The sequence below is a fragment of the Alligator mississippiensis genome, chromosome 5 (genome assembly GCF_030867095.1).
Source record: "Alligator mississippiensis isolate rAllMis1 chromosome 5, rAllMis1, whole genome shotgun sequence".
Classification (NCBI taxonomy): Eukaryota; Metazoa; Chordata; order Crocodylia; family Alligatoridae; genus Alligator; species Alligator mississippiensis.
Window position 1 is genome coordinate 139,443,015 of NC_081828.1, and position 22,470 is coordinate 139,465,484.

General features: G+C 41.9%; 1 protein-coding gene across 1 annotated transcript in view; it reads right to left on the minus strand.

Annotated features, from left to right (window-relative positions):
* The window catches only part of ATP2C1 (ATPase secretory pathway Ca2+ transporting 1), a 116,265-nt gene that overhangs the window by 88,599 nt on the left and 5,196 nt on the right, over nucleotides 1-22,470 (minus strand). The window contains exon 2 of the mRNA XM_019483556.2: nucleotides 19,193-19,255. Within this exon, the coding sequence (XP_019339101.2) occupies nucleotides 19,193-19,255 (63 nt within the window). The remainder of the gene's footprint in view (nucleotides 1-19,192; nucleotides 19,256-22,470) is intronic.

The window sequence follows — 22,470 nt, forward strand, 5'->3', positions numbered from 1 at the left end:
TAGATCATTCTAGCCCAGGGCTTTGTCAAGCTGGGACTTAAAAACCTCCAAGGATGGAGATTCCACCACCTCTCTAGGTAACTTGTTCCTGTGCTACACCACCCTCCTAGTGAGAAAGTTTTTCCAAATACCCAACCTAAACCTCCCTTGCTTCAGCTTGACACCACTATGATAGTTCCAAATTCCTGCCAGCAACCCCTTTTTTCCCCCACCCCATCAATACCTGGTGAGGCCACAGCATCCAGTACTGCATCCAGTTTTGGGATCCACAATTTAAAAAGGATGTGGAGAAGTTTGAGAGAGTCCAGAGGAGAGCCTTATCATGACCAGAGGTCAGGAAAACAGGCCTTATGATGAGAGGCTGAGAGCCATGGGACTCTTCAGCCTGGAAAAGCGCAGGCTCAGGGGGGACCTGGTGGCTCCCTGTAAGTATATAAGGAGCGTACACATCAGGATCTAGGGGAACACCTGTTCACCAGAGCGCCCCATGGGATGACAAGGTTACACGATCACAAACTTCTCCAAGACCGTTTCAGGCTGGACATAAGGAAGAAGTTCTTTACAGTCCGAGCCCCCAAGGCTTGGAACAGACTGATGCCAGGGGTGGTGCAAACACCTACGCTGGATTCCTTTAAGAGTCAATTGGACATTTATCTTGCTGGGATCCTGTGACCCTCAGCTGACTTCCTGCCCTTTGGAAAGGGGGCTGGGCTTGATGAACTTCCAAGGTCCCTTCCAGCCCTAATGTCTATGAAATCTATGAACACCTATCTCATTTATCAACTCCTGATAGCTGGTAGTGAATACCTTTGCCATCACTTGGTTAATATGCCTTTCCCAGGGGAATGCAAAGCTTACTCTTACAACTGCACAAAACCTAGTTCTCTTTGAACTGCAAGTAAGATTAGCTTTTAGGCAGTAGTCAACAGGACGGACTAAAGACGGCAATCCCTAATTTTCTTGTTCTTAGTGGTCTTCAATATTTTTCTTATAAGAAGGTATGGAGTTACCAGCCCTTCTCACCAAACAGTTTAATTCTAACAGCTTGCTTGCCTATGTCCTAAGGATGGAAAAACCATTCTTCAGAATGGTGGTTTAAGTACTAAACAAACCAGAGTAGGGTATCCTTGGAGTTTCTCCCTTCGAGATGATCAATTTTCTATTTAAGAAAAATAATAAACTGTAAATGAGCTGTTTTGACATTCAAGATCAAAATTCTAACATGACTTAGACACATTGATGCAGGCTTGACACTCCATTTTTAAAGAAGTGTAATAGATACATACACACAACTTGATTAACACCTTGTGATTGACAGTCTATCACCTTAGCTTGGTTTATCTTCAGCAGGAAAAGGAGCCAAGATGAATGTCAGTTCATAAATAGCATATACTTCAGCTACATTTTAACCTTTGTAAAATTAAGTCTAACTTGCTGCTTTGTGAAGCTCTCAACTATGCAAGGTCAGGTTTACACATTTGTTTCATCTTTCTAATTCTTCAATTACTTTGTTCAGATGCAAACAATTTAGATTTACTTTTGTACTGTGACATGGAAAACAAAAGGTGCAAGTTCTGATTTAAAATACTAGGAGATAAAAGAAAATAAAGAGAGTAAGGGGAAGCAAGCTAGTTATTCCAGAGTAATCTAAGATAGGATTTCAGGTTCTGCCCAATTTGTTGCCATAACTAGGGGACCATTGAAGGATTTTTTTTTTTTTTTAATCAGACAACCTCTAATTCATTAAAGCTCCTATTTAATTGCTTGCCTTAACTGAAAAAGGATTTCTGTAAACAACTTTTTAGTGAAAAAAATCCAGTGTCCTTCCACTGTTGCTAGCATTTATATTAGAAACAAGTACAAGCATGCTGGGGCATGACACTCATATTGAAAGATACACTTACACTTTACATTCATTACAGAAGCTGTTTAGGTATGAACATTGATCTACTGTAAATTATCTAGGAAGGAACATCTCTTTATTCAATAAAGCATCCTTTTAACATAAATAAAATTGTCACTAATTTTGTTTTCAAAGACCCAGAACCTGCACCCCATGGCTCTATTTATTAGAGACCTAAATATTGCACACCTCCTCCTATCTGCAGCAGTTTAACACTTTCTCTGACTCTAACATGAATCACATTATGCAAGAACATCAGGACAGTTTTAGTAATTTCAACCTCCCTAGAAACTTCCTTCCACAAACAAACATATTTGGCAAGTGCAAGATAACAATATTTTCCAGAGCCTTGTCTGAATTTTAATTATGTTGATAAGCTGCATTCTCCTAAATATAAATTTCACTGCAACTAGGCATGTGCATTAATCATGAAAATATTCAGTAATCTTAATTTTCATCTAATTATATTTGCAATAAGAATACTGGCCTGTGGATCAAAAGGAATAATATTTTTCTTTTAGTCTGTCTCCCAACAGAATAATTGAAATTAGAAGCACAAGGCTGATTTACTGTTAATTGGAATACAAAATGCTGATCCATGATGTTTAAGCTCCACAACTAGAAACTATTTTCAAAAAGTTTTTAAAAAATATATTTCTCAAAACCAATTGCTACAACCTTTCAAATGGAAAGTAGAGCAAGAACATTTAAGTGTTTTGCTGTAGTTTATATTTAACAAGTGAAAAAGAAACTAGTCCAATTCCAACACATTACATCCTGGTCTAGAAGTGGGGGGCAAAAATGGAAAATGGTTTTGTGACTTGTTTTGCTTCTTTATGATGTATAAAGAATCTTCCCCCGCCCCAAAAAGTCTTAAATATGTTACATTCCACCCACCCACCCCCCTTCCCATTACTCTGTAAGACTGCAGGGGGCACTTATACATATGATGAGGATTTAGTCCTCAGGGTTTTACTCTATGGCCCCTAAATTAAAATGGTGGGTTTTTAACTGAAACCCTGTTTCAATTTTTTCATCATGTTACAGTAAAGGGCCTGATGCATTTGTTTTTTTCTCTTCCTTTTACAGGAGCTGGAACCTGCCTGCAGCCAAGGGACAAGCTGCTGGCAAGCTGAGCAGCCCCTTAGCTGCAGGGGGTCTGGTCCTTCCCTGTGCAGTGGCATCGCCCCCCCAGGCAGGCTGCCAGCAGGTGAAGTGCTGCCCCAGCTCAGAGGCAGCACGTGGCCAGATGGGCAGCATGATGCCCAGGGAATAGCACCTGGTGGGATTCCAGCAGGCAGGCTCAGGGAACAGCTGGATCGGGCCAGGTGCTGCCTCTGAGTTGGGACAGCACCTAGCCCGCTAACAGCCTGCCTGGGGTGGCCCCAAGGGGCGCCACCACCAAAAAGGGAAGAACTAGGACCCCTGCAACTCAGGGGCTGCTCACTCACCACCCGTGGGAGAAGTGGGCAGATTGTGCCTGAATAAAAAAAAGATTGGGCCCCTTGCCACTTCTTCCTTCAGCAGGCTCCTGCTGAAAGCAGAAATGCCGCAGCACCCAATCCTTTTTTTCTGTGGACCTGCCTGCCTCTCCCATGGCTGGGGGCAAGCTGACAGCTGCAACACATCATTGCAAACTAACCTATATCCACATGTAGTTTAGTTTGCAACAATGCAAACTCAACTTAAACTCCCCAAACTGGCATACATGTAATGTGTGATGCCATTAAGGCACACAGACAACATTTTTGTCACCTGTACATTGTGCCCCAGGAAAACTGACAGGAGAGACAGTCATGATACCCCAAGAAACACTGATGATCAATTGCAAGGAAAGGGAGCGTTCAAATCGAAGTGTGTTCAAATACTAGAACTCTTACGATACAATAAAATTTACAAAGAAATTTAGCTTTTTGGATAAAGCTTAATTTTTTCCCCTTAACCTTCAGGATTAGGCATGAGAGTTTCTCACTTAAATTACAGTATCAAAATGTTCTAGGCAAAACGTTAAGGAAGTTCTATCCACTCATACTGCCCATTATATTCCTTTTGGCCAAAATAAGATTAGTAAATTTAGACTGAAGAAACTTAACTTAAGAATGCTACTGATATAAGATAACTTGATTTATTCTGCCACTCTTCTTTCTCTAGTAGTCTAGAGCAGTGGTGCTCAAGCTTTGGGTCCCACAGTCCAGAGCAGCAGTGCAGGGCTGATCTATGGGTCAAATCAAATCCTGTGCACTAGAATGGTGCACCACACCGCTCCCGTCCAGCTCTGCATGCCAAGATTGGGCCCTGGGGCCTTGCATCCCCACTCTAGCATGCAGGGCACAGGACTCCTCATGGGTCCAAAAATGTGCTAGCAGGGGAGCAGTACCAGGGGTGGAGCTCTACCTCTTCTGTAGTATAATAGAATTTCTTCAGAAAACTAATACCCATAAACAAATGATCACAGGAAGTAAATATTTGGAAAAAAAAGTGAGAGATTTTTTATTCCTTTTCCAGTAAGGAATCCAAGATGGTGAAATGGGGGGGTGCAGCTGTAGCAGAGAGCTCATTGCACATGCATCTGGCAGCCAAAACCAGAGCTCTTGGCAATGTATCGGTAGTAGAGGAGGGGATGTGACCACACCACCATAGCCCTCAGATCTGCCCTGGTCCTTTTCAGACCATAACTGCATTCCATATACTTTTTTTTATTCTACACTTTAAACTTCCAGATTGCTTCTAGTTCCTTTTTCAAGCTAAATCTTCAAAAGAAACACTTTTAGATAGCACCCTTTTAAAGATGGATTTATTAAAATGTTATTGATGTTGAGATATATTAGTAATTATAAAATCTCTCATAGCTTAATTAACTTCTCAGGAGATTAACAATTTGTTCTGCCTAAAGAAATGTGTTTGTACTTAAAAGCTTGCAAAGAACAATTTTTCCAACTATTTAGTTGGTCTAATAAGATAAATGACATTTACCCAAAGAAACTTCTCTGCCTAGCTTGGCCACAGGAAGTGCTGGAGCAAAGATCATCCATTTGTCCCTGTAGTGAAACCATATAATAGACATACTATTATAACAAAAGGATTTTAGTATTTAGCATCCCAGGTTAAGCTGCTTTTTAAAGACAGCCTTAACTGATTGTAAGCTCCCCATTACCCATGGAAAATATATAAAAATATTTCATAAACACCTTAGTAAATACTGCCCTCTTCAATAGGGAAAGTGTTTCAAGGATGTCCTCAAGGCCAAAGTGAAAACAAATGCAACATAGACATCAGCACATGGGAGACTCATCACCATCCCAAACAGAGGAAGAGTCTACTACAAGGATCTCAGTACTTTGAAACTGTATGATGACAACAAAAGACAGAAAAGCAGGAGTGGCAGAAACAGCATGTCAGGGACTGAATGAAGCATCCAGAGCCACCCACCCTGCATGGAAACACATGCCTAATTTACAAGAGTCTGTCAATCCCAGTTTGGCTGTGTCAATCATCTTCAGACCCCCAGATAAGACAATCATGGAAGACAATCATCCTCGACTGTGAAGGACTCAAGAGAAAAGTAAATCTCAATCTTTCATTTGTCAGAAAAATTAATTCATTTAACCTTAGCCATGTCAGCTCCCTCTCCTGCTGCTCATCAACATCACATTTTTGTTCTTGGCATCTTCTATGTCCTGCAGATTTCATACTCCAGACACCTCAGCTAAACCTCTCCATCAGCCATTTGTGTTTTGGATTAACTCAGTCCTGGGCTCAAAGTACATCCTCTTCCTCTATTTTAGGGTATGTAAGACTCTTAATCTGTTCCTGGTATATTCCTCAGTTGCCCTTCCTCAAACTGGGATTTCAAGGCAAAGTTCTTGAAGAGGATGCATCTCTTCCAGTTGTAATTCCAGTTAACTCCAGTGGTGGCACCTGAATATACTTGAAACAGGGAAGTGATATGGGCTTGTCTGTGAAAAAAATAGCCAACAGAACCAGTCAGGCCAGAAAAGGGTGCATGTTAAATGCCACCCTCTGACAGTGGTTTGGCTTGCTGTATATTTTAACCAAAAATCCCAATTTGGACAGCACACCTCCAGCGTTCCTACTATAGCACAGCCCTCACTATACCTTTTCAGTGCCAAATATGGCTTAAACCCGTGCTCAACCAAGAGCAGTGAAGGGAAGAAAGTGAACTAGTTATATGGCTCAAAAAAAAAGATTACACTTGTTTTTAATATTCTACTAGACTATTAAACAGAAAGCATACACTGTCCTAGAGTGCTGAATGATTTTAGTTACATTACTGTAAAAACATCTGTGGCAGAGAATAAAGACCCTCTAACAATTAAGCTATAAAGGAGGATTAAATTAATCAGTTGTGGTGGAGTGGAGCAGTTTAGTTTCAACTGATTCAAAGTCATTGTGCCAACAATTTTATGAATGCTGCATATGTTAAGAACACAGCCAAGTATCTCTGTATTTAAGAATCATTTTGTAGACCATTTTTTCCCTTGAAAATTAGGATGAAGGCAATTTACAATAAGAAGCTGACAGCTAGTAAACTGATATTTACATGCTTGTAAGATTTCAGCTCTTGGCAAAGATAAACTAATTTGTGATGAATGGAGGTGATGGATTTGTTTCTATAATTTCATTCAGACTATGAGCCAAAAATTTATCAAGTGAAAACATGTGGTAGTCTAACTTGGCAAAGATTCATCCTAAACTCATGTCTTCTAAGACAATTTACATTCCATTTTCTTTTATTATTATTTGCACTTGAATGGAAATCAATTATTCTTTGGAGATCCACCCTCCCTCCTAACAAACCACCCCATCAGAAGATACCCGTTTTAGATCAGATTAAGGCTGGTAAAGCTTACTTTTAAATTATTCTTCAGTATGTTGCTACTGTAAGTCCTTGCTCTAGATGAAAGGCCAATATTTTTAAGATAGCATGCACTTCAGCATTTCAGGTTAGTGCCCCAGCTGTGAAACTTAAGTGGGGAGAAAGATAAGAACATCACACAAAACAGCTTTTGAAGTTTTCCAGCTCTTCTGGGTCACTGAAGACATTCTAATCTAGACTTGTGGCAGTGCAGTCTTTAACTCACACATCAGCCTCATTCTAGTATACTTTTAGCAACTCAATATGCTAGAGGAGGATTTTTAAGAAGTTTAAAAATATGTTGAATACCCTCCTCTCTACCATCTGGCTACTGGGGACATTCTGTACAAATTCAACATGCCAACTGTGTATTCAGAAGCAAGTTTTTCAGCAAATATTCACCAATTGTGACTGTGTCCCTTTAAAGGAGTCCCAACTAGTCCAGATCCATTTCAGAGTCAGAGTCAAAGTGCACTCCTATTTCTAAATTCCAAAACGTTGGTGTACGCACATGTGCACACAAAATCAACAAGAAACTTGTTTGATTGAAAAGGAACTTTCAAGTCATAAACATTCAAAATAACGAAAGGTTCTAGTCTGTTGTTTTTTTAAATTCACATCTTTTAAATTTATTTCTGAAAGCGCCACTTAGTACTTGCATAGCCTCATATAACCGAGGCTATTAATATGGTGAATTTAAAGATATCAAAATGTAGGATGTGAAACATTTCTTATTTTTTGCCTGTGATAAATGGCAAGTCAGCTATTAGGAAAGAGTTAAAACTGTACATCTTAATAAGTGCACCACTATAATAATCACTGCAAGTACCCACTATGTCCACACATCTGGCATTAAAATCCCTCATGTAGTGCTCCAGCAGATACAGAATGGGGTTTTATTTCCCTACTAGGAAGAAAAAAAAGAGTTTCTAGCTTCCACTATGCACCACGTGTTTTAAGAGCTTGTAACAAATTTAGAGCCTTTAAAATTCCACTGAGTTGCATGTGTGTAGTCTTAACTCTGTCACAAGTTAAAAAAAAAAAATATATCAATCAATAATTTTTATCCCTTCCCCCTCCACATACATAACATTCTCTCTCTCCACTTTGAGGGAATTTTTGCCAGCTACAAGTCTGGTATACATAGAGCCTCTTACTCTCCATACTGATAAGGTTCAGTTTTCCCAAGGCTGTGGTCTTGTAGGAATGTCTGATGAGAAATTTGGGTTTGCAAGAAGACAAGCCCTTTCATCATAACCAAGTGACTTGAAGATTAGCTATCTTTATGCTTGAAGTATACAGAACTGTGATAAAGAATCTGGAACTCTTGTCCATTTCTGAGTTGCAATTACGTATTTAATATTCATAGTTTGATAAGAGACCACTGATTGTCTATCAAACTTGTACTGGATATGTTGTTTTTAAATTTCTCTCCAGTAATAGAGATGATTGATTGTTCTCCAAGCATTTGTTTCTGGAAAAGTGACAAAAACAAGAAGTTAGCAACTTTAGTTTGTCATTGTTGTTTGAGTTTGGAGTCTTCCCTAGCAAATTCCAACTATTGTCCAAGTTTTATGACTGTTGGCCGACAAAGCATTTCAAGATGAAACTAGTACTGCAAATATATGCAGTTTGGCCTCTCAGAGGTTGAAGTAAAGCTGTACTGAGTAAAGCTATAAAAACTTTGGTGCATTACATCCATAATCATAGGGAAGCAGATACGAGTTTTGATATCACACATGTCTAGGCCCTGACAACAGAAGCCCCTTTTTGTAATGCTGTACTGCTAATGGTGTAGCCAGTTCTTAAGATTTTCCCAATTACATAATTTTACAAGACTCATGTTCAAATCTAAAGTATTAATTTTAATGGAAAGTAAGTCTCTAGCCCTTGTAGGGACAATTAACAGCTTGAAAACAAATCATAAGGGCTCAAGAATCAGATGGCAAACGGGAAGAATCCAACTTTAAAAAATCTAAATTTTTGAGGGTAGAAGTCAGGATTTTCATTCTTTTGGGAAGGGCAACATTAGAGGTACTACTGTAGGTAGGATTAGGCTTGATTATAGACTAATTGAACTTTTTTCTGTGGCTTAAATATTTGTTAACATTATAATGGAAACAAAGGACCAGTTGTGATGGAGTCTCAACATGGGGCAAAGCGTAGAATCTCCTAAGAGACTGTATTTTCTTTTAGGTTTAAGGAGGACATTGTAATGCGATCATTCAGAGGCTTGTTATCAAAGTAGTTTGGCAATAGACAACTGAAATAGGGGCATGATGGGGTCCATTTAAGAATTTACAAGAATTAGCTTTCCTTTTCAAAAGGAAAGGAGAAAGAAGGATTCATTCAAACTCCCTGGGCATCTATACACATGCTCCTGGGTGGAGGTGAGGGTGTGGGGCAGAACTTTAATTAGAGCAACACCAACAGCCACTCTAATTAAAACACTCACAGTGTCATGTGTATTTAGTGTCCCCATGCTTCAAAATATGGGTGGGATTGCTTAAACCAAAGGTCATTTGATGAGCTTTAGTTCAAGCACCCCTGCTGCCAATTTGTACACACTGGGATGCTGAATGGATGGGACATGGAGGCTACTGGAGCGTGCTAATTAGCACACTCCAGCAGACACGATTCATCAAGTCTGCTCCAACACATGCTAATTAGAACACATCAGAGCAGAGTTCCGGCATGTGTATAGGTACTCCTAGTTGTAGTTTAGTTATGGGGTTTTTGTTTTGGGGTTTTTTTTTTAAATCTTAGGACATTCAGTAAGCTGCACACAACTCAACTCAAACAAACTTCAAAATAGTTCCAAGTATAATATAGTATGTCTTCAGACCCCAAGAATCTAGAAAGCACTTAATTATTGACAGGCAACCAAAGAAATGTGGCAATTAATGCATATTGTGCCTCTCCACTTGGTTAAGGGAGGAAACTAGAGAAGGTTCTAGCTAGGAACATGAAGTAAGTCCCTATTTTAGGCCGAAAGTCATATCATCCAAGCAAAACAGGCAGCATTTTAAAATTCCACCTAAAGAGGTGTTATTTTCCCATTGTTTATCAATACATGCTGGCAACTCTTCTAGTGAATTTAGTTTGATGTTTGAATTTCTTTGAATACTGAAATAGAGATCTTTTCATAAAGGCTTGTTTAGTTTCCTTAGAGCTTTCCTAATAAAAAAGGGATAAGTCATTTGTAATAACTGCTGCTTTACATAGCATTTATATTGGAAACCAAAGCTATTTTTAGTGCAGCTGTCATTAATGGACAATCTTGTCTTTGTTCTTCTAAAGAAGAGACACTGACACGGAAAGATCCAAACTCTTAGCCCCTCTCCCCACTACTCTTTCATCAGCAGACACTTTGGATTGTTGCTCAAATGGTAACGGCACCACCACTATCATATTGCTTGCTTTAAACAGAGAAATCTCATCTCTCCTCAGAATATATAAAAAGGTGAAGACAAGAATATGGGCCTTTTGTGGCTTATGGACCTTCTACTCCATCATATTATTTTTAGCTGGAGGATTGTTTGTGGGATAGCAGGGGGAGGGGTAACGGAAAGCTTGACAGCTGTTTCAACACCATTTTCCAGGAGTTCTCCAATAGCCATGTGTCCCACAATGGCTACATTCTTAATATCAGTTCCACACAGAACAAAAGCTTTGACTCTTTCCTGTTTAAAAGTCAGAATTGAGCTCCTGAAAAAAAAACCAGCCTACTCTCCTTAAATGAGACATTGTATGCTTACCATTTCTAAGGCAGAGCTCAAAAAAATCATCTAATTTCAGCAGTTGTATACCACAGATATTAGACCAAATACAGGCTACACCAAGGAATGGTTATATGTATTGTGTTGGATATAAACCAGTTTTATTTGGCCCTCAAACAAGTAATAAATGTAATGAACAAGATTTTCATGTTTTCTATTGTCCCTTTGATTTAAAGAAGCCTACTAATGGATGTTTAAGGCCAAGAAGACCATGCTGATGTCCAAGCTGATCTCCTGTAACAGACAATAGGGCTTTACATGGTATTTTTTGCAAAAATCTTATAACTACTGTTTGAGCTTTAGCCTGTCCTTCAGGGGAAAAAAAATTCTCCAGTATTAGTTTAAGAAGTTCATGTTATAGAAAAATTCCATCACCAACCTGGACAGATTGCTAGAAAGGTACATGTTGGTCTAGTTTCAGATTCCATCCAGTATATCTTGTTTGGACTTTTTCTGCTAAATTGAAAGAGTTATCTGGTAGAAACTATTTCCCAAGGCATGTACTTGCAGAACATATTTGGTTGTTACCATTGGACTGGCTTGCGTTTTTGTCCTACTGTCAAGTGTCACCACCCCTTCTTCCCTGTGAAGGATATGCTTGAACGTATGTCAGCTTATGGTTGCTGACAGACATGCAGCTCCCCGCTCTAACTCATGGGGCTTCACAGAAAGCACCATGACTTAAAGCAAACCCCTGCAAACCCCAACAGATGTTTACTGTTGGGTCAGGGGGGTGGGGGATTGAGGGGGATGGGGCTCCTTTGGAGCTGATCCAGAAGGAGCTGCCTATCTGCAGTCTCTCTCCCATTGCCCCACCCACCCACTTCCTACTCTATTACAGGCTGGGCAAACCCAGCCCAGAGCTCCCTCCCCTCACTTCTACTTCCTTGCATCCTGCAGACAGCACCTGGGTAGAGCTGGGCTGCATCAGCCCAGCCCCAGTTGCATGCAGGAACAGATACAAGTTAACGAAGGCACTCTACTTTGGAGCGTCTTCATCTGAACTCTCATTAGATGAGGGTTAATTGTCATGCAATCAAGCACTTTTAGACTGCTCTGCAGCCATGCAGTTCTGCCAGGACACAGCTGTAGAGTGCTTTCAAGGGGCTAATTGCATGACAAATGTCATTTCTGTCAGCACCCATATGTGATAGTTGTTGACCATAGAGATAGAGCATTCTCTAGCCACAATCCTGACATGAGGAGACCTGCAACTACTGCACGGCCCTGCTTAGGACAAAACAATCTGAGTATAAATTTATATAGAGCAACAATTCTCTAAATATACTCCAGTTAAATCCTTTTAGAATATACAACTCACCCAAAGAGTGAGAAAAAGACCAGCACCTGTTTGTAGGAGATACAGTAGTGGGGAAGGAGGCATCACCTGACAAGTTAGAAAATTATCTATCTTGGAGATGCTCCTATTCCCATTCACAAGGAGCTCAAAAAGTTTTCCTACTTTTCTAAAATGTCCCCAATCCTGCAAATCATTCCACATAAACTGACTCTTGGGCTCAGAGCCTCAAATTTTGTCTGCATGAAGACAACCCATCTCCTGAAGTTGAAATGATCCCTAGGTGGTCTACATGTCAAAGCGACACCATTTTAGCTACACACACATAATTCTATATTAAATTTGACTGACCTGGAATACAGGAAAAGTAATTCCAGGAACTGTAAAACTATTTTGAGCAAGAAGATGGCCTCACGAATGTCAATTACTGTTACAACTCAGTAGGACAGTTGAATAACTGAGGTCACATAGTTACCAGCATGCTTTATAAGTATCTCATTTATTCTGTTTAAAATTACTAGTTACTCATATTAGTTTCTCAGCACAGCACAATTCTTCTTCCATTTTCTTTAAATGTTAGTCAGATACTTTTTACAAATTGATATTACATCAAAAAGTATCCTGCAGTTTTTCCCAAGATGATGTTTTATTTGGCTTCAAGTAGTGTTTAGAACTAGATGTATAAGTTTCACCAGCATATTTGCCAGAGTAGTTTCTTTAAAATGTTACAGGGCTGGATAAGGGCAAATAGACAATATGATATAGTTCAATTTTTTCCCCTCACTAATCGAAAAATTAATTCTTTGAGACACCCAAATCCACCAAATATTCCAAGAAGCAAGCAGAATAAAATTATTTCTATCATGTTTAGACCATAGAGATTTCTTAAAAGTTACCTCAAATTAAGGTCTTATATGCGTGACAACAAAATAAACAGGTTTATAGATGTACTGCCATTTTATCAGCAGGGGGAGAAAAAATGAATTTCTCTAATTTGCCTACTTAAAAATTGAATTGGAACAGGATTAGTCGCCATATGATTAAAACAAACAAGCCCATTGATTCTGCTTATTCAGTGAGGAAAAGTTGCTGCTGGTGCCTTTCAACTGCTAACAGCTAGCATCACGACTAAAAACAAAAAAGCACAATGCAGCTCAGTAAAAGAAAAGCAACCTATTTTTCAACATGTTCTCTAATGTTTTTAGTCTCCACTCATATATTGTCAGATTTCCTGTGTAGATTACATTAAAAGTGATGCACTGATAAATTAAACCCTGTGCGGGCCGAGCCCCGATCCCACCTTTGTCACCATGTGCGGCGGCGATTCCGATCTCATTCCCGTCGCCATGTGCGAGCCGGGGGCGAGCCGGGCCTGTCTTCGTTGCACGCGGGCTGTGGCCGGCAGCCCGGGCACGCGGGGCTGGAGAGAACTGCGGAGCGGTTCGGCACGCGTGAGTTAGAATTAGTTACGGAGGCGTAATGGTTGATTGAAAAGATTGTTTACTTACACCCAAAGATAGTATTGGTGTAGGCTGGACAGGTTTCCAGGCACAGCTCCCGCTTAGATCCTCGCTAGAGGAACACGACAAATTCGACTGCTCCCACGGAGTTGTTCAGGCTCCGCGGGTCCGGTTCAGTTGGGTTCGAAAAGTTTCCCCGGAGTTACTTAGGCTCCGCAGGTCCGAAGTTACAGGAAAGGGATACGTCTGGGATTGCGATCGGCGATGGGGAGAGGCTAGAAGCGAAAGCTCCGTAGGTTCGGTTCTATTGCCTCTATTGCCTGCTATGGGGAGGTGTGTTGGGTCCGCAGCGCTTGGAGATCTTCACACAGAATCTCTCTCGTCCTCCCTCCTCCGGCTTGGGCGGAAACTACCCAAGCCTTTTGTATGGCTAGCAAGCCAATCGCTACCACCACGTGTGCCTATATTAGGAATGGGCCAATAATATGGCACGAATCCGAATACAAATGGTGGGAACTCCTTTGCAGCGTGTATCACCATGATGCAAAAGAAATGCACCCTGCAAAGAAGCTGTAATTTGGCAGGAAATCCCCCGTTGCACCAGAGTTCTCTCTTGCAGCAGAGAACTCTACCGTGCAAAGAAAGCGACAAATAGCGGGAAATAATTTAGTGGTGCCGAAGCGCGCACACAAACAAAAAAAAAAATCACAACTTTGGGTTGTGACAAACCCAACTTTAAGTTTTAAAATTATAACCAGTTTATGATATATACAGAATCTGTGAGGCACTCTTTTGGCATGCCAGAAGCCAACCAAGAATCAGTTCATGCATTCGTTTTCTTACCAATGTTTAAATCAATATGCAACACCCCATCTTCAAAAGAGCCTAATCTCAATAATTCTTTATGCAAGAGCACAGAGAACGATGGTATTTTTTTTCAGAAGTCATATTTCCAATGAGATACAGATTTTCTTTTTATAAGAGTGGATTAAAACAAGTCTCTTTTAACTGGTATTATCCCCTCATCAACTATGCTGTTAAGAAATAGCCCTTGCTCTCAAAGAACCACTAATACTTAGAACCAAGATACACACACATATACACGGACTTATATATTACTGCATTTAAAGAGAGTAACAGCCAAGAATATTACTGGAGGCCTAGAACAAAGTTCAGTAGTGGATCAGACCAGAACTTGGGTTAGACAATTATCTGTAGGCTGACACTAGAATATCTAGTACCAAACAGAGGGATGACCAAGAGAGTCTGACAAAAACAACATTTAGGAGATACCTGTATGGAAAAAGTTTCTTTGAAATTCTCAGATATTAGTTTATACCTTGAAGTAGGTAAACCTATCACTCTTCCAGTCTTGTTTATCTCTACTAGAGGACAGTTGGGATGTTCTTATCTAGGTGTCCTTTTAATAATCTTGTTTAGTTCTTGGCCTCAATGACATCTTGTGGCAATTATTTTCCATAGAGAATCTTACCTTTCCTGAAAAATACAAATTTTTATACTTAAAAATTACTGGAATGGTTAGTGAGCTAATATCCATTTTGCCACTAGATGATTGGATTTCCTCAAGTTCTTAAGCAGCCAGTAAATAGTATTGCCTGATTTCCAGCATGAACAGCAAGTCAGCAGTGTAATCATGCAAAGCTAAATTCAGACTGAAATCTTTAAGCCTATTTTAGTTATAAGAGAGAGACAGAGCCAGAAATCAGTGGAAGAGCATCTTGGGATACTCATTTTTTCCTGAACATACCAGGGAACAGCACTGGGTCTACAAACCCTGTTTGCATTCACAGCCTGACACTGGACAATAAAAAAAGAAATTAAAAGAAAAGCATTCAGTTCATTTTCCATGTATAAAGCTGCATAATAAAGGACTAAAAGTTTAATGGCTAGGGACAGACATCCCAAAAGCCTGAGCCTGAATTGATTCAATCTTTGCAGGTTAGTCTAACCTACAGAGTAAACCAGTTTGCAAATGGATAGGCGTTCCCTTTTCATTCCAGAAATGCAGGCATATGCCTGCAGTGTCTCAGGCCAGAAGCCCGGGGGTGCTAGAGCAGCCCTCCCTTCCACAGGGAAGCTGAGCTAGGGGGCTAGGGGCAGGACATGGCCAGGCCTGGGCAGGCCTGAGTAGACCCCAACCTTGGCCTGCAGAGTGCAGAGGTTGTGGGAAGAGGGAGCATGGCCAGACTGCTGTGGGAGGTGGGGAGGAGGTGGAGGGGAGAGCAGCTCCTTGACAGCCAGGAGCAATCCTGGCACACAGAGCTGCCCAGCTCCAGAGAGGAACTCTTCCCCAACCGCTGCAGGGTGAGGAGGGAGCTCTTCCACCTCCTCCTCCCCCCCTGCCACCATTGGGTGGGGGCAGGAGGGCTTTGCAGGGTGCCCAACACTGGAGGGGCACTCTCCCCCCCCATGTGGTAGAGTAGGGGGCTCTATGCCAGGCTGCCCAGCCCCAGAGGGGGGCTCTACCCCCCACTCCTCCCTCCCCTCCTCCCCCCACAGGGCAGGGAGGGGGGCTCTGTTCAGTGCTGGGGGAAGACTCTTCCCCATCCTCCTCCCCCTGCCTCCCGCTGCCATGGGGCGTGGAGATGGGGGGGCTCTATGCAGCACTCACTGACCCGGCCCAGACAGGGCACAGGGAGCTGCTGTCACTGAGCCAGGGCTGACCCCACCCCCACAGCCCAGTCCAACCTCACTAAGCCCCAGCCAAGGCAGCCGCACAGTCTGGCCAGGTCAGGCCATGGGGGAAGGGCCATTCCCAGCATCTGCCCACCACGGGAGCTGGCTGCAGATCCACGAGCCCCTGAGGTGCCTCCGAGCCAATCCGGCTAGCAGCCACCGTCTGTATGCTGGACTGGGCTGGGCTGCACTCTCTGACAGGGCTTAGTGTCCCCGTCACTGAGCCAGAGCTGCCGGGGGTGACCCAGGCCCCCGTGGCTGGGCCTGGCCACACCATGCAGTTGTTTCGGCTTGTGCCGAGTCAGGCCAGTCCAGGCTGCAGGGACAGGGCCACTCCCAGCAGCTGCAGCTCCATTACAGCTGCTCCCTGTGCACCAGCTGAGCCAGGTTGGGATGGGCCAGGCAGGGCCAGAGAGCACCACACACAGCCCCTCCCCTCCACAGGGGTGAGGGGAGGACATGGAAGAGTCCCCCCCAGCACTGAACAGAGCCCCCTCTCTGCACCCCATGGCAGCAAGGGGCAGGTGGGGGGAGGATGGGGAAGAGTCCCCCCAGCACTGAACAGAGCCCCCTCCCCTCCCCTCTCTTCCCCATGGGAGGAGGAGCAGGGGGAAGAGCCCCTCTCTGGGCCCAGGCAGCCTCGCAGAGCCCCTTCCCCCCCGTCCTACAATGGCAAAGGGGTAGTAGGATGGGGAAGATTCCCCCTCTGGGGCTGGGCAGCCTGACATAGAGCCCCCATTCTAGCCTCATGGAGTCTCCCTCCCCACCCAAGGGTGAAGATGGGGAAGAGGAGCACAAATCTCCCTCCAGTGCTGCACAGAGCGTGCCCCCCACCCTAGAGGGAGGGAGGGAGGGAAGAGTCCTCCCAGCACAGAACACAGCCCCAGCATGGCCTTGTTAAGGTGAAGATGGCAGGGAGAAGGGTTAATTCCTCCCTCCATTCCTTCTGCCCTGCAGCCAGGGTCTGCCAGATCCAGGGGCCACTGCTGCTACCCCCTCCCCTTTGCTCCCCGGCAAACAGGCAGACCCCAGCTGCAATGGGGGAGGAGGCAAATGAGGGAAGAATTAACTCCCTCTCTGACCACATTTCCTTAATGGGGCCATGCCAGTCAGCTGATGTCTCCACTAGGACCGGTCCCTGCTTGGGCTAGAGAGCAGAGGGGCAGGGGCAGCTCTGCTGGGCTGGAGCAGAGAGCACAGCCCAGAGAGCATGCTGGGATGCTGGAGGACTCTGGTTTAAGTTAAACCAGGAAGGGGTCTGGGACAGACATTGCATAAACTGGTTTGAGCCAAATCACTTGAGTCTGATCCTATGTTCAACCAGGTTTATCTCAAACCAGTTTCAGCCATTTTGAAACTGGTTTATGTGCACTAAATGTCTGTTCTGTTACAGGTTTAAACCAGTTTATGATTTATGTCTGTTCCTAGCCAATAAGAGTAATGTGAATGCTTTTTCTCCCATTAAAAGGTTATTTTCCAACTATTTGTAGCAGCAATGCCAAAGTCTGCTTCATTCAGAATACTTAATATTTCTGATCCCTGTACTAACTTCCTTGTCAAGTTTAGCAACAAGTTATCCATTAGTTTACCCTTCATGCCAGTCAAGCCAATCAGTGATTCCTCGAACTGCAGTTGTTCCATACATCATTTTATGTTAAGTGGCAAGTTAAAACCTTTGAACAATTCAAAGGTAATAATCAACCAGCCTACTGCAACCCTACAATCTTCTTCCCATTCCACTTCCATAACTGCATTAAGCATAATCAGCTAAATGAACAGGAGCCATCAGAACCTGAATATAAAGCTCAATTTGCATGAATTTGTCAGACATCCTGATCTAGATTTTTAAATCATTTGAGATCAGAATAAATTCATTTTAAGATGGACAGTAAATTAAAACACATTTATCATCCAGCTGTTGGTACTACTTATGAAAGAGTGGGCTGGTGCTAAACATCCACCTGAACAAGTATTTATACTACTAGATAAAGGAAAAGGGCCCTAACAAAAGAGCTTGTTCTGACCACCATGCACAGCAACCCACAGAGCACAACTCACATTCCACTCAGTAAGCTTTTTCAGAACCAAGGAAACATGTTATTGTTTGGTCAAAATCACCATGTCAACATGGGGACTAAACCCATTAGAAAACGTAATTAGTCTGCATATTTTGAGTTTTAGCTACTGTAAAAACATTGGTGAGAGAAAGCATGAGCAGTTGAACAGTACGCTGTCAGAAAAGGGGTGGGGGAGGGGATTACTTTAGTCTCTTCAAAATTGCAGCATTAATAGGCTTCATGGACAAAATTATGAAAAAAAAATATCTTTTGACCTATTATTTAATTAAGAGTGCCATGAAGTTAATAGTATAGTGTATGAAGGGAAGATTTCAGTTTCAAAGTAAGATGATTACTAGCTTCTCACAAATGATGACCAGGTACCTTAACATTAAACACACATTACATAAATAGCACTAAAGTCAGTAATACCCCACCTCCACACACAATCCATCCTGAATGAATTAAAAGATCTGATTTTTTTTTTTAAATGCTATGAGATTTTTAATCATCCTCACAACATCCTAGTACACCAGGTGGCTTAATATTACAAACATACTGCTACGAATCCAACCCTGTATTTGGCTGAAAATACTTGGAAAAGAACTAAGGACTGAGCAACCTAAATGATTTCCAGCTGCTTTTACAGAGCAGTGATGACCAAGAAGAAGACACAAACTTCCTTCTGCATTATTTATGTGCATGTTGTATAGTAAAATAATTGCAGATTGCTACATCTATTTCCTTCAGCGCAACAAGTACAGTCAAAGCTATCAGAACAAAAGGTGACCCTAACCACTACTCACCTAGCGTCAACTTCAAAATTATAAACATAGTTGATAATATATAAGTTTCTCAGGAGACTTACCATGCAGGTAATAACTGGTTAAGGCATTATAGATTCAGGCCTTGACTACTGTAAAGTGATCAGTAGCTGACCAGTAATTACTGTGAAGTCACACATTATTGATTATAACAGACAGTTTCCTCACAAGAGAGCTATAAACCACCCTACAAGAACACTGACATTTAGAAACCATTACATTTCCAACTTCTAATTCCCGCCCTTAAGAATACAGCTGGTTGACCCAGGAGGTTACAGATAGAGAATTTTTCATTTTACCTTTTCTCGAGTCCTCTTTTCTCTCAGTGTTGATACAAGGTCCCCAACTGCATGAAGAGGAAGCTTTATGGAATAGGAGAAGAAAGGTTTATGCAGCAGATTATCCATAATTAATAAAGTAAGCTAGACAGTTCTTATTAACCCACTGTTATATAAGCTCCCAGGACTGGAATCTGTTTGAATGCATGCTTCCTTTCTCATTATAAACAATTACAGTCCTTAGTCTCTCGCAATCCTTTTCTGTAGTGCAATTGCTTAAAGCCAGAAGATCAAATGCAGAGTTTACAACAAATGACTAGTGTTGTCAACAAATGATGCCACAAGGACAGCATAAACGGGGAGGAATTTAGGGGCAGTCCCACTGAATGCAAATCACCTTCCTGGCTGTAATCTGACTGTCCTATTTCTAGGAAGAATATTTTGCTGCAAGCTATATTAAGGTTAGCCAGCTAGTCATTTTCTTACCCCTCTCACCATGGAAGTTAATGCCCCCTAATACCTCTTAAAGCTTGTTCAGCTGCAGCAAAGAGGTTAGGAAATGTGCTGTTTCTAGCATATTTTTCCTCCAGCTGATATTTCACCAACTGCAAGGTCTGATTTCATTTTTGTTCCACAAAATCTTGTTAGGTGGATTTGAGCCAGATGAATACATGATTTCATTCTTTATTTGCTAAGATGGAACTGCAAGGAGCCAGTTATAGAGCTTAACAATGGAAGCTTATATAAAGCTTAGGCTGCAATTGCAGCCTTTGCTTTGAGTAATACCTGCAAACACACTTTCTACCAAGTTACTATATTTCTCTTCTTCCAGAACTGTCAAGTATACAGATTTATTCAGCAGACAAATAAGAGTATTTGGTTTCTATTAGTGGGAGGGGCAAGGGGATTGTTCAAACAGTAAAAGACATGACATTTTTTCCTCTTGATCATCATCTGAAATAACATTCTCTACTTTTTGGGAGTTAGGGAAAGTTTCTACTAAAGAGGAAGAAAAAGTTAATCCAAGAAAAAAAGAGTTATCCATTCATTATAGTTATTCAGACAAATCCTGCAGTCCTTACTCAGAACCATATATAGTCAATACAAATTTACTTTGCAAAATTCTTGTAGTCCATATTGTTTACAAGGGTCAATTTCCTTACGAAAAAAGACTCAGCTTCTATACACATATGAATGCAGCTACCATACAGGAACATTGACCTGTATAGATCAGAACATATATTATTGGGAGCTTGATTAGCATATAGGATTTGACCTAATACCATCAGATATAGCAGCCACGAGCTAATTGATCAGCAATAATACTGCATAGTCTTCTGTGCAGGAAGTCCAAGGCAGTCAGAGGAATGCATGACAATTACTCGCTCACTGAGCTGACAGGAAAAAAAAAAGTAACTGTTAGAAATGTTCTCTCACTTGGGCTATGTGGGCCTTTCAGAGAAGATCTTGTTTTATTTTCCTTTCCTTATCTTTCAAATTAAAGGATGTCTTCTGTTAACTAGATTTGCAGAACAATATTTGTTTTCTAAGCTAGTTCAGGTTGGACCAATAGTTGTAGCATATATCTTTGACTTTATGTGTGGAAGCTCAATACAAGCAACCATTTCTGCTTGGAAACCTGTCCTTAGTGGATGTATTTTATGGTCCTAAATGACTGCTTGGCTGCTTACACTTCAGACCATTTGTTTGGATGGCATTGGGCCCATTTACAAGGTGATATTTCAGTTTTACTTGCAGAGAGATGGGTGCTCTGCACAACATTTCTCTGCCATCTGCACTTTGGTAAGAAGCCTTTCTGAGCAACTAATAGTACTCCTACATTGCATCAAATCTGTTGTCATATGACCCAGCCCACCTGAACAACAAACAAAAGGAAAGCTTGGTTTCTCAGGGTTTCAGGCTGCCCAATACACATGTTGCTGTTGAACCCAAGAGAAATTTACTAAGAATACTGGAACAGGTCATAAGAATAATGGTTGCAGGGATTCCACAAGGACAAGTTTGTGGCTTATGATCAAGAGATTAAGAGTAATAAAACCAACACAAGTTGTATGCCTACACTGAGAACAAGGCAAAGGCATGTAGCTCCAGTTTGCTTTAACACTGACCTTTTAGAGTATGCATAGGCCAAATAAGCATACAACTGCCTCTACCTTCATCCAGCCTGTATGGCTAGGGACAGACATTCAAAAAGCCTGAGCCTGAATTGATTTAATCTTTGCAGGTTATTCTAACCTGGCTAGGCTAAATCAGTTTTGTAACTGGACAGACAGCCCAGAAGTGCAGGCACATGCCTGCAGTGGTTCAGGATAGAAGCTGAGGCATTAGAGCAGCCCTCCCTTCCTTCAACAGTATGGAGCTGAGGGGGGCATGGCCAGGCTCTAGCAGGACACTGTGATACAGGGAATTGATAACAGTGTTTATCACCCAATTAAGAAAAAACAGAGGAACATAACCAGCTACTCTTGATTCTGCCTGTTGATTCGGCAAGGGCAGTAGCCAGCATGTGGTCTTCTAGCTAATACATGGACACTTCCTTAGCAAGGCAGAGGAGAGGGGGGAATTCCTGCTTATCAGGGAGTGGTGAGGGTGAGGGGGGAAGCAGCCCACAATCTGTGTGAGAGCTCCAGCCAGGGAGCAGAGAGGAGGGGCCAGTCCTGCTATGGAACAGAGAGCCCTGCCCAGCCCAGAGAGCATGTCGGAATGCTGGGGAGTCTGATCTTAAACCAGGAAGGGGTCTGAGACAGACATTGCATAAACTGGTTTGAGCCAAATCAGTCAAGTCTGATACTACATTCAACCGGGTTCATCTTATACTGGTTTCAGCTATTCTCAGACTGGTTTATGTGCACTGAACATTTGTTCTGTTACAGGTTTAAACCAGTTTCTGATCATTTAAACCAGTTTATGTGTAATGTCTGTCCCTAGCCTATAAGGTCAAATGAGCACTGGTGTCCTGGATAGTCTATTGTTATCCAGAGCAAGCAGATACTGCTTTGCCAGCTCTGAAATGCATTAACAAGTCAGTAAGTTTCTCTTCAAGTGTAATGGACTTCCTATCTGTGGACTTGTTTCTCTATATCAGTGATTCTCAGCCAGGGTGCTATGGCATGCTGAGGTGCTGAAAGATCCTTTTGAGGGTACAGCACAGTATTAGCACTTGCTATGTGCTTAGGTGTGTAAGCATCTACATGCTTCACAAGATAAACCAAGAGATTTCACACAGGAATCCACAGTGTCAAAAACATTCTGACCTGTTGTGTCGTCTTTGAGTGCTT